General features: G+C 65.7%; 1 protein-coding gene across 1 annotated transcript; it reads right to left on the bottom strand.

The window, feature by feature from the left end:
* Positions 1–134: 134 nt before the first annotated feature.
* SPINT2 (serine peptidase inhibitor, Kunitz type 2) lies at positions 135–11260 on the bottom strand. Its single transcript, XM_075915523.1, has 6 exons — positions 11100–11260; positions 3153–3323; positions 2936–2995; positions 1834–2004; positions 1561–1596; positions 135–1426 (listed from the first exon to the last, which is right to left on the bottom strand). Exons 1-6 carry the CDS (start codon positions 11206–11208, stop codon positions 1260–1262), a joined length of 714 nt encoding a protein of 237 aa, XP_075771638.1. The 5' UTR covers positions 11209–11260; the 3' UTR covers positions 135–1259.
* Between the last annotated feature and the right edge of the window lie 1274 nt (positions 11261–12534).

Raw genomic sequence — 12534 nt, forward strand, 5'->3', positions numbered from 1 at the left:
GCTGCGGTGCCACGGAGCGCCCCCACCAAAGCCCTGCAGCCGTGCTCACGCCACCCTGCCCACCCCACACTCTCCAGGCCGGCTCCCAGCCCCGCAAGCCCCCCGGGGCCCAGGCAGGCGCAGGAGAGGAACCGTTTCCTTTTCCCCTTTATTCAAAGAAATCTCAGAATGTAAAAAAACAAGTTGAACAGGGTCCCTGGCAGACGCCAAAGGCTCAGCCCCTGCACGGCAGCACCGCTTGCTCGCTGCTGGCTCAGACACAGGCACGGGCGGTGCTGGCACCCGACAGGCCGGACCCTGCGGAGGCCGCTCCCAGACGCCAGCGGCTGCAGAAGGTCCAGGCGCCGGCTGGACAGAAGGGCACAGGAGAGCCCAGGAGGGCAGTTCTGTGCCCATAGGAAGGTGCCGGATCATGGGCTGTAGCATTACTCCTAGCCACTGAGCACCCCGCAGGAGGGGACAGCCCCAGCATCTCTGAGCAGGGAGGGACTCGCCCTCCGGAGCCGTTACAGCTCCCCCACCCCGGGCTGGCCCCACTGTGCCCAGTTCAGGCTGCCCTCACGGCAGGGGTCAGCCCCACAGCCTGCAGGAGTTAACAGGGCTTGCAACCCCCCCCTGCACCGGGCAGGGGGGTGAGCCAGGCCCCCTCAGCAGGGCAGAGAGCTGGTCTGGGGGCAACTGGCTGTTCCTCTCTCAGCACAGCAGCCAGGCTGGGGAGCTGGGCTGGACCCTTGGGAGGAGCCTGCTGCAGGCTGGGAGCCCAGATCTGTCCTAACCCCCAGACTTAGGCCAGATGACAGGGCCTCCCCCAGCAGCCACGGTTCTGCAGCCCATCCCGTGGCCGGGCCATGCCAGGGAACAGGAGCCACAGCTGTACCACAGGCCCCTCAGAGCCCGCCAGCCAGGGGCAGATGGGATCCCGTCAGATTCAGCTGCTGGGAAGAGACCAGGCTGGCTGCAGTGCTCTCAGCTCCCCCATCAGCCCCACAGGGCATGGGTGCCCCTCTCCAGCATGGGGGGGGGGGGGGGGGGGGAGAGCTGCCCAGCAAGGCCCTGTTGTCGGGGCAGGGGCAGGGGCTGAGTGCCCAGGGTCTGCCGGAGCAGTTTGCACACTAACTATTGTGGTAAAAAAAAAAGTTGGAAGTGTCGTCGGGCAGCAGCTTCCGGCAGGGGGCGTTTATAACCCACGGACGCTCCTCCACGCCGGCGAGTCCCAGGCTCCGGGCCGAGCCCCGGGCGGGGGGGGGGCCGGTGCCCCCTCACAGCGTGTAGGTGTTGCTCATCAGGTACTCCTTGTCGTCCAGGGGCCTCCAGGGAACGCCCCCCTGCAGCTCCGGGCTCTTCCTGCACAGCCTGGCAAAGACCACGACCCCCAAACCCAGCAGGACGGCCGCCAGGACGGCCAGCAGCACGGCCAGCGCCACCACTGCGGGGAGCAGAGGGGAAGCGGGTGAATGTGGGGGGCAGGCGCTTGCTCCGTGGCCCCCTCCTCACACCAACAGCCCAGCACTGCAGGGGGGGCCCCCGGGCTCAGGTGGGGGGCCCGGCCTGGCCTCTTACCTCTGGTGGAGTGAACGTCAGGCCCCTCCGGGCCACCTGCGAGAGAGAAAGAGAGAGAGAGAGAGACAGGCTGAGCCCTAAGACAGCCCCTTCCCCCACAGCCCCTCCACGTGGGGCAGCTGGGGGCCCCACCGACACAGCCCCACCACCTCAGGGCCCCACCCTGCACAGCCCCACCACCTCAGGGCCCCACCACCTCCAGCAGCTCAGGGCCCCTCCCCCCACAGCCCCGCCAGCGCCCCCCCAGCCCTGCCTCCCGGGCGGCTCGCTCACCGGCAGCCCCGCGGCATTGCTGCAGACACTGCTCCTCCCGCAGGTAGTTGTTCCTGTTGCCCCTGCAGCCCCCGTAGACGAACTGCTGGCAGGCGCCGGTGGCCGGGTCGTAGTACCAGCGGGGGAAGGCGGCGCGGCAGGGGCCGGTCACGCGCGGCGCCGTGCAGGACTCTGGGGGAGGAGGGGCGGCGTGAGAGGCCAGAGCGTTAGCGCAGGGACAAGGCCGCCCGGTGACCGTCCCGCCCACGGCGCCGGGCATCCGCCACCTGCCCCTGCAGAGCCCTGGCACCCCACAAGCGCCGCAGCAACGCAGCCCGTTCCCTGCAGGCCCCGCCCTGCCCGCCGAGACCCAGCCCCCCCCGCGGGGGAGACACGCCACCTCCATAGCTGGGCGAGTTGCTGGCTGGCCGGCCGTGCTGCGGGGGCGCCCCTGCAGTCGGGGGAAGAGAACGGGCAGGCCAGAGGAGCTCCCTGCTCTGATCCCACACCCCAAGCAGGCGCTGAAGCAGCCTCAGGCTCCTTTTTTGGGGGGAGGCAGCCTGGTGGCCCGTTCCCCACCCCCGCCCTCCGTTCTGCAGCCGGGTCACAGGGAGGCAGCTGCAAAGCAAAGACCCCAGCGCCCAACCCGCCGCCCGTGCGCCCATCCAAGGCGAGGCCCCAGGACATCACCCCAGGGAGCTGGACCGGGTGCTTTGGGTGCTCCCCAGCAACACCCGGCTGCTCACTGGACTCAGATGGGGCCAGTCCCCCAAGGCCCGGAGGTCCCAGCCAGCGGCTGTGCTAGCTGCAGGCACAAGGCAGCCCCTAGGAGGGCGCAGGAGAAGAGCCAGAGGGGCTGCGGGGCTCCGGAGTCACCCCAAGGAGCGGGGAAGCTGGAGGCAGGAGGAAGGGGCAAAGCCCAGCTCCGAGGCAGCCCCCTACCCGCTACCCCTCGGCCAAGGGGAGCTGCAGCCGCAGGGGCCAGCAGGGCACAGAGCAATGCCCCCCTCCCCGGGAGGTCCCAGACCTGGCCGCTGGGGGCCCCATGCAGGTCCCGTTTATCCCAGTCTGGCCTAGGGAGCCTAGCAGAGCAGGACTGGCCCCCAGCGCCCCCACTACTCACCATCTGCATCGGGCACTTCCTTCCGGCTGGGCAGCGGCGTCTCAGCCAAGCTCTCCCCGTCTGGGAAGAAAGCGGGTGTGAGGACGCACTGCCCTGCCAGCGCCACGCATCCGCCAAGCACAGCCCCCCCCCCCCCCGGTGCCCATGGCCCCCACCCCACGGAGAGACCCCACCCAGGCCGGGCACCCAGCAGGAGAGCAGAGACCGGGGGCCTCACCTGTGGGCGCGACGCACGCCAGCCGGCACGCGTCCTCCGTCACGAAGTTGTTGAGGTTGGCCCTGCAGCCGCCGTAGACGAAGGCCTGGCAGGCCTGGCTCGTGGCGTTGTACCACCAGCGGGGGAAGGAGGCCCGGCACCTCCCCACCACCTTGGGCAAGAGGCAGAGCTCTGGGGAGGGAAGCAGAGGGACCCCGTCAGCGCCCCCTCACTAGGGGCCTGAGGCCCGGCTGCGCTCATGGACGGCCCCTGCCCCGAGCAGCCAGCAACCCGAGAGGCTCTGCCCACAGGGAGCCCCCCAGGCGCGAGGGGCCGGCTGGGAGAAAGGCCAGAGCAGCAGCCCAGCAAAGAGGAACCAGCCCTGTCCGGCACGGGGCTCGGGCGGCCCCCACCCGCAGGACTGCAGCGCCAGCGGCTCTCCCGCCACTTCCCCCAGAGCGGTTTCTAAACGAGGCCCCCACGTGCTTCCCGGGGGCACACGGTTCAGCCCTGCGCTCGGCGCCCAGGGACCTAGCGAGGAGGGGCCGGGGGGCAGGAAACGCTGAGGCTGACCCGGGCGCTTCCGGCAGGGCGGTGTCAGAAGGGTCTCGGCCCACGGCGGGCCCCAGGCCGTATTAACGCCGCAGCCCAGGGCCCTGCCTGCTTTGGGGAACCGAGGCAGAGCCTGGTGCGCCACACCCGGGACACCAGACGCTCTCCAGACAGGAGCACGCGAGCCGGCTCCACCAGGGTGCAGGATGAGCCTTTTGGCCAACTTGGAACTGAGCCGGGGAGGGGGAACCCCCTTTCCATAGGCAGGGGGCCAGGAGCCAAGCCCCTCCCGCCTGGACAGAGCCCACAGCGCGGACGAGAATCCCAGCCCCGAGTCACCCAGACGAGCCTGAGCAGCTCTTCTAGCAGCACCCGAGAGGGGCCGAGGCTCGTTTACAGCCCCCTGCCCCCCAAGGGGGTTCGCCCCCCACTAGTGCAAACACCAGACTGCGTTCCCAGTGCCGGGGCGGCCGGGCGGCTCTCCTGCCCCGCTAATTCCGAGAGTCGGGGTCCCCAGAAAAATCCCTTGGCTCGCCGTACACCAGGCGCCACTTCCCCAGGCCCTGCCCCACTCTCAGCCCCTCGGGGACTAAGAGGAGGAGTCGGCAGACGGGGGGCTCAGCGAGCTCAGTGCCAGCCAAGCCCGCAACGCAGCTCCCCAGGAAGGCAGCCCTCCGGGCGGTTGCTCGGGCGCCGCAGGGGAGGGAGTTATGGGAAGCAGCACGTTCGAGGGAGTTCAGAAGGTCTGAGCTGCCAGCCGCAGGTACCTGGCATGGCCACTGCCGGGGCTGGCGCCTGCCTCCCGCCCCCGAGCTCTGGAGCCCCCCCCCTTCCCGGCACAAGCCAGGCCAGAGCCTTCGGCGCGGAAAGCTGCTGGGTCACCCCAGTGACGTCACCCAAACAGGCTGGACCGGCTCCGCCGCCCACAGTTTCACTCCGGCTCCCACGCCCGAGCTGCAGCCGTGCGGCGAGATGCCGGAGCCGACGCGCCGTTTGCTGGGAGCGCTGGTTACCCTTATGAACCCTGGGTAGCACCTCGGGGCCTCAGACCCAGCCCAGCCGCTCCCCCAGCCCACCCCCAGTTCAAACAGGGAACCAAGAGACAGCCCCTGCCCCAAAGCAGTCCCCTCCCAGACCCTCCCCACCGCTGCTCGCAATCCAAGCCCAGATCCCTGCTCTGTGATCTCAGCAAGGGAGGGCCCTGACCTAGTGGGCCAGGCATGAACCTCGGATGCGTGGGGTTGTGGGTTCGAATCTCTCCTGCCCTGGCAAGGGGTTAAGGCTTCAGCCTGTGAATCCTGGGGTTGCAGGTTCGAATCTCACCAGCCACTGATGGGCAGATGCCACCAGCTTCCCAGAATTTGCACCACCCGTGAGCTTATCGCTGGACAGGGATCTGAGGGGCCTGGCTCCTCCCACAGGTTTGGCTAGAAATGCCCAGCTGGCTTGGCCAGGGGCTGAGCAAACTCACTGCTGGATGCCCGGCGGAACATCTATCAGCCCCACCCCGCCCCCTCCTCTTTGCTGGGAACCGAGGGACGAACATAACCCAGGCTCGTCCCTGGTATGCCAGCCGCCAACGCCCAGTCTCCCGCTTCCTCCTTGCTCGGGGAGGCAGAGGCCGTGAACCTGTTTGCTCCGGATCCCGTGTTTGCTCCCTAACCCGAGGCGCAGAGGGGAAGCTGTGAGCCACCTGCCTGTGGCCGCGAGGGCTCAAAACTGTGCAGCTCGGCCACCCACCAGTCTGGGCAGCTCCAGGCAGGGGGGCGCTGACCCCGACTGCAGTGAGTCATTCTAGTTCCCGCAGAGGCCACCCCCGTGTGAGCGCCAGCTGCTGCCTTCCCTGCAGTGGGGCTGGAGCGTCTCACACCCCGCGCCCCTCCGGACGTGCCCTTGGCCCGGGCTGCCACAGGAGAGACATCCCAGCCAGCAACGCAGCTCTAGGAAGCGGCAGCAGCGTGGGTGCCACCTCGCCGTGACCCCGGCGCACCCTCCCCAGCCGGGCAGCGCAGGCTCCCATCCGTCTGATGAGTCACCGAAGGCGCATCGAGCCGCCTGCCCCCAGGCACAATCCCCGCAGCCCCACGGCAGAAGGGCGGCGTTTTGCACTAGGCACACGACAGCCCGAGAGACAGAACCACGGAAAGGCCCCCGAGCCACGCCCCACGGCAAGGCACAGAACGGCATTTGGGGAGGGGCGGGAGGTGCAGCCACTGTAGGGAGCCTGCTACGCTGTGTCCACACGGCCCCCCCACACCGGGCCGGTCTCAGCTGGCCTGGGGGGGGTCTCCCCCACGTCACACACGGGGGCGCAACTGCCTCCCCCCGCAGGGGTGCGAATTCAACACGCTGCAAACTGGATGGGTCCAGGACAAGCCAGGCTGCCCCGTGCAAGGCTCGGCTGCTGCAAGAGCGACCCCCGCGGAAACCCCAGCTTCCGTCTTCCCTCGCCCACTTCTGGCTGAGGCTTGACTGGTTCCATTGGCTACTCAGGAGGAAGCTCCCCAGAGCGAAGATTCGAGACGCGGCTCCAGCCACAGAGCAGCCAGGGCTGGGCCCAGGCCGCCTGCACCAGGAAGTCGTTTTGTTGACAAGGTGGCTGCGGGGTGGGGACAGGAGGAAGCTGCAGAAAGCTCCCTGCTAGAGGCCAACGACCTTTGAAAAGTCTGGGCAGAGCCACCTTGACGCCGTGGGGGCCAGCCCGGTCAGATCGCAGGTGGGACAAAGGAAACAGCAACTCAGGGCTCACCCATCGCCCGGGGCTTGGCTCCCCCAGCTGTGTGGCAGGAGCAGCCCGTAGCCAGACGCCACTGGCCCAGGTCACCAGGCCTAGCTGAGCGCTGCTCCAGCTCCCTTTTCTCCAGACCCTCCCTCCCCCCCCCCCCCCCCCCCAACAACCGCTGTGAGTTCTGGTGCTGCCACCCCTAGCGCTGAGGGCAAATCCCTGCCGACGGGCAAGCTCTTTGCACACTACAGGCCCCCTTGGCAGAGCCCGGTGTGGGCCGTGGCCGTGGTTTACCCCTCTTTGAAAAGGGCTGGTCTGCGAAGCCAGACACCCCATCAAATGCATCGGCTGGAGTATCAGGACAGTGCCTATACTGCGGCGGGTAGCACTCGGAGCCGCCCATCGGCTGACGCGTTAGCTGGGACAGACTTAGCTAGATGTTGCCTAGTTTTACAGCAGGCTACGTGAAGCGCCAGGGTAACCCGAGGGTTTCAAAAAAATATCAGATATACTTGATCTAAGATTGGGGCAGGGGAAGCTGGGAGGGGAATGGGGCTGGTTGGAGGGAGGTCGGGGGCAGCAGGGCTGGCCAGGGCAGATTGGGGGGGAGGAGCCGGCTGGTGGGAAGCAGGGCTGGCCAGGATGGGGTTGGGGGAGGGGGGCTGACCAGGGGAGATCGGGGGGGGAGCAGGGCTGGCCAGGGGAGACTGGAGGAAGGAACCGGCTGGTGGGAAGCAGGGCTGGCCAGGGGAAACCGGGGGGGGGGGGGGGGTGTGCGCGCCAGGGGAGATCAGGGGGAGGAACCGGCTGGTGAGGAGCAGGGCTGGCCAGGGGAGACCCGGGGGGGGGGGGCGCGCCAGGGGAGACCGGGGGGAGGAACCGGCTGGTGGGGAGCAGGGCTGGCCCAGGCGCACGCAGATTCCAGGGCACTGCTTGTCCAGAGCATGGTCCTGGCGGGGTGCACGGGTGAGTCCAGCCCCGGAGATTCCAGCCCGCCCTGCCCCCCTCCACAACTGTGTAGTTGAGTACTGCCTGGCTGGGACATGCTCACACTGCGCGAGCGGGTCTACCAGCCAGGCAGTACGCAACTCTGTACTGATACTCATGATAATAATAAAACGTAATTAGAAAATACTGAACATTTCGATGTCCGGTATTTTCTCAATTTGTTTCCCAGACAGAAAGCTCAAATACCGGACACCTGGCAACCCTGTGAAATGCCCTGGGGGAGCAGAGGTAACTCCCTGCAGCCTGAGAAGGAGTTTTGGTAAAATTTGGATGGTAAGGCTCGCCAGTCTGATCAGGAAAAGATCTAGGCTCATCCTCTATCCCAGGTTACAGTTCAGTGGAACCGCAAGGTTCCTTCGAGGGCTGGCAGCAGCCACACTAACTCAGGGAATGAAATAGAAAACAGCTTTATCGCTAATGGAATAACGATAACACTTCCACGACAAAACCAGCCGGAAGAACCCAAACCACTTGAATTCCTACCCAAGACGTCATTAACACGATCAAATTCAAACTTCTCTAAGTGGACAAAGAGGAGTAATAATAATAATTCCTACACACACAAGGATCCCAAGGTTGGATGGAGAAGGGTGGCTTCCCTTCCCCTGGAAGACCTGGGAGCAAGTGGTAGTAGGATACCTAAAAGCAAAATTAAGGAAACGAGAAAGCAGTTAGAGAGAAAGCAAGAGCAGAGTCTCTTAAACTTTGAGGCCACGGAACACCAAACAATAATATTTTTTTGAGGCACACTTATGAAAGTGTTCTTAAAAAATTATCCGACCAAAAAAAAAAAAAAATAAAGAGACAAAAACAAAGAAGAGGTCACGGCACTATTGCGAGTTTTTCCACAGAACATAGTTTAAGAAACAGGCTGCATCTAGACTGGCAAGTTTTTCCACAAAAGCAAAAACTTGCCAGCTGTCTACACTGGCTGCTTGATTTTGCGCAAAAGCACTGACGTTCTACTGTCCAAAATCAGTGCTTCTTGCGCAAATGCTTTGACGTTCCCGTTCGGGCAAAAGCCCTTTTCAGGAAATGTTTTTGCACAAGAGGGCCAGTGTGGACAGCTAAAAACTGTTTTGCGCAAAAAAGCCCCGATGGTGAAAATGGCGATCGGGGCTTTCTCGCGCAAAACCGCATCTAGATTGGCACGGACACTTTTCCACAAAAAGTGCTTTTGCGGAAAAGCATCCGTGCCAATCTAGACGCTCTTTTCCGCAAATGCTTTTAATGGAAAAACTTTTCCGTTAAAAGCATTTGCGGAAAATCATGCCAGTCTAGACATAGCCACAGAGAGAGAGAGAGAGAGAGAGGAGTATTCAGTTTCTCTGACTGACAAGATAACTCTCCGGAGTGGACTGATTTCGGCAATGCCGGTCCAGCAGCCCCAATCTCCCAAATCCCTAGGCCTAAATGCCCTTTTTGGCACCAAAGTGTTCCGGATATACCACCCCTTTTCCATAACTGGGCCTAGCAGCCTAAGATTTCTGAGGGTACCATCTTCGATTTTAGCAATCTTTGGGTATCTTACAAATATTTATTACGAATGACTGATGTTTTCTTGGATAATTTCCCGAAACCACAGAGAAAGTGCAGGAGTCTACGGGCCTCTATCTGTTGTGATTGCGCAGGAAATTTGAAATGGCCATTACTGCTATGTTAGCAGGTTTATACATTAAATTGAGAGCAGGATTGAAAAAAAATAAACTCTTGCTTTGCCCCTTTATAGAAAGTTACAAACAAGTATTTCCCGGATTATCTACTGCTTTAAGCCATCCTACAGAAAATGAATTCTGCAGGCTCCTTGCAATTCCAACATATTTAAATCTATATAAAGGGAAAACAATAATAAACTAAAAGCTATTAATTCACTGAAACAAAGCAAATATCATGTTAGCAGGCCGAAATAAGGCAGATAACAGTAGGCTATACCCCAGGTTAAGAACCCTGCTAGCTAGAGGTGCTCTCCTATTGAAACCAGAGCCCCAGGGATGCCCCGGCCAGGAGAATGCCTTGCATTTTTAAGGGCGCCTTTCATTGGGAAAGAGGAGCCCAGAGACAGGCCCAGGTGGGTGAGGTGATGTGTTACCAGCTGGTCCCTCTCCCAGCAGCTGGTCGGACAGACATGATCTCACCCACCCCAGTCTCGCCAACATCCTGGGACCCACAGGCCCACACCACCACTGCCCCCAGCGGTGAAAGCACCAGGCACGGGTCCACATCCCAGCTCTCGGGGGTCACCATCGCCCCCTCGCCGAGTGGGGCCCAGCAAAGGGCCCTCCGAGCAGTTCTGAGACTCGGAGGTAAAGGAGGGGTGACCTAGGACATCCCAGGGAGGAGCAGCCCCCTTGGGGTGGGAGACAAGCAGCCAGCAGGTGGAGGAGACACTCTGGTCCCCACCCTGCCAACATCCTGGCACTGGAGTTTGCTCGGACTCAGCCCCTTCCGGAGCAGTGGGGAGTGACTCACCCCCACACCAGCCACCTGGCTGCTCCGTGCCCGACTCACCCCCACCTGCAGGAGGCTCTTCCAGGAAGCCTAAGCGGGGGCGGGGGGGAGAGACCCAGCTGGGTGTGATGCCCCCACCGGCTCCCTCCGACTGGAGCGCCCCGTCGAGGGAGGGCTCCCGCAGCCCCACCCCGCCTCGGGGCACGGCGCCTGGCCCCGAAGTGCGCGGAACAGGGTCTCAACCCCCCAGCACAGCACGGGGGGGGGACACCTGGACGGAGGAGCCCTCCCAGGCGGGTGAGGGCCAGCCCCTCCCCGATACCCCCCCCCGCTCAGAGCCACAGCCTCCCCCCCCGGACCTCCGCCCCCTGCTCAGAGCCACAGCCCCCCCCCCCGCACCGAGCCACAGCCTCCCCCCCCGGACCTCCACCCCCCCGCTCAGAGCCACAGCCCCCCCTCCCCCCGCACCGAGCCACAGCCTCCCCCCCCGGACCTCCGCCCCCCCGCTCAGAGCCACAGCCTCCCCCCCCCCGCACCGAGCCACAGCCTCCCCCCCCGGACCTCCGCCCCCCCGCTCAGAGCCACAGCCTCCCCCCCCCCGGACCTCCACCCCCCCGCTCAGAGCTACAGCCCCCCCCCGACCGCCGCCCCCCCGCTCAGAGCCACAGCCTGCCCCCCCCCGGACCTCCGCCCCCCCGCTCAGAGCCACAGCCTCCCCCCCCCCCGGACCTCCGCCCCCCCGCTCAGAGCCACAGCCTCCCCCCCCCCCCGGACCTCCGCCCCCCCGCTCAGAGCCACAGCCTCCCCCCCCCCCGACCTCCGCCCCCCCGCTCAGAGCCACAGCCTCCCCCCCCCCGGACCTCCGCCCCCCCGCTCAGAGCCACAGCCCCCCCCCCCGGACCTCCGCCCCCCCCGCTCAGAGCCACAGCCCCCCCCCCCCGGACCTCCGCCCCCCCGCTCAGAGCCACAGCCCCCCCCCCCCGGACCTCCGCCCCCCCGCTCAGAGGCACAGCCCCCCCCCCGGACCTCCGCCCCCCCGCTCAGAGCCACAGCCCCCCCCCCCCGGACCTCCGCCCCCCCGCTCAGAGCCACAGCCCCCCCCCCCCGGACCTCCGCCCCCCCGCTCAGAGCCACAGCCCCCCCCCCCCGGACCTCCGCCCCCCCGCTCAGAGCCACAGCCCCCCCCCCCCGGACCTCCGCCCCCCCGCTCAGAGCCACAGCCCCCCCCCCCTTACCCGAAAGCGGCGGCCCGGGCGCGCGGCTCCCCCCGGTCTCCCCCGATCCCTCGAGGCCCCGGGCCCCGGCGCAGAGCGCGAGCAGCAGCAGCAGCCCCCAGCGCCCCATCCCCGAGCGCGGCTCGCGGCGACTGGTCCGGCCCCGCCCGGCTCGCGCCGCCCCGTCACACAGGTGAGCCCCGCCCCCTCCGCGCTCAGCCAATCCGCGCCGCCCTCGCCTCCGCGTCACACAGGTGAGCCCCCCCCCCCCCGACACTCCCTCGTACCCGCCCGCACCTGGGATGCGCCCCGCCCCCTGGGCGAGCAGGGCACGCCCAGCTCATTTGCATACGGGGCGGGCTGCCGGTGTCTGTGGATGGGCGGGGTCATGAGGGTGTTGGGGGACTGGGAGTTGGTTCGGGGGATGGCAGGTGTTGGGGGTTCAGAGGGGCTGAGGGTGTTGGGGGGCTGGCAGGTGTGGTTTGGGGGGCTGAGGGTGTTGGGGGGCTGGCAGGTGTTGAGGATTGGGGGGCTGAGGGTGTTGGGGGGCTGGCAGGTGTGGTTTGGGGGGGTGAGGATGTTGGGGGGCTGGCAGGTGTTGAGGGTTGGGGGGCTGAGGGTGTTGGGGGGCTGGCAGGTGTGGTTTGGGGGGGTGAGGATGTTGGGGGGCTGGCAGGTGTTGAGGGTTGGGGGGCTGAGGGTGTTGGGGGGCTGGCAGGTGTGGTTTGGGAGGGTGAGGATGTTGGGGGGCTGGCAGGTGTGGTTTGGGGGGGTGAGGATGTTGGGGGGCTGGCAGGTGTTGAGGATTGGGGGGCTGTGGGTGTTGGGGGGCTGGCAGGTGTGGTTTGGGGGGGTGAGGATGTTGGGGGGCTGGCAGGTGTTGAGGATTGGGGGGCTGTGGGTGTTGGGGGGCTGGCAGGTGTGGTTTGGGGGGGTGAGGATGTTGGGGGGCTGGCAGGTGTTGAGGATTGGGGGGCTGTGGGTGTTGGGGGGCTGGCAGGTGTGGTTTGGGGGGGTGAGGATGTTGGGGGGCTGGCAGGTGTTGAGGATTGGGGGCTGAGGGTGTTGGGGGGCTGGCAGGTGTGGTTTGGGGGGGTGAGGATGTTGGGGGGCTGGCAGGTGTTGGGGCTTGTGGGGCTGTGGGTGTTGGGGGGCTGGCAGGTGTGGTTTGGGGGGGTGAGGATGTTGGGGGGCTGGCAGGTGTTGAGGATTGGGGGGCTGTGGGTGTTGGGGGGCTGGCAGGTGTGGTTTGGGGGGGTGAGGATGTTGGGGGGCTGGCAGGTGTTGGGGCTTGTGGGGCTGAGGGTGTTGGGGGGCTGGCAGGTGTGGTTTGGGGGGGTGAGGATGTTGGGGGGCTGGCAGGTGTTGAGGATTGGGGGGCTGTGGGTGTTGGGGGGCTGGCAGGTGTGGTTTGGGGGGGTGAGGATGTTGGGGGGCTGGCAGGTGTTGAGGATTG

This window comes from Pelodiscus sinensis, unplaced genomic scaffold (assembly GCF_049634645.1).
Source record: "Pelodiscus sinensis isolate JC-2024 unplaced genomic scaffold, ASM4963464v1 ctg34, whole genome shotgun sequence".
NCBI lineage: Eukaryota > Metazoa > Chordata > Testudines > Trionychidae > Pelodiscus > Pelodiscus sinensis.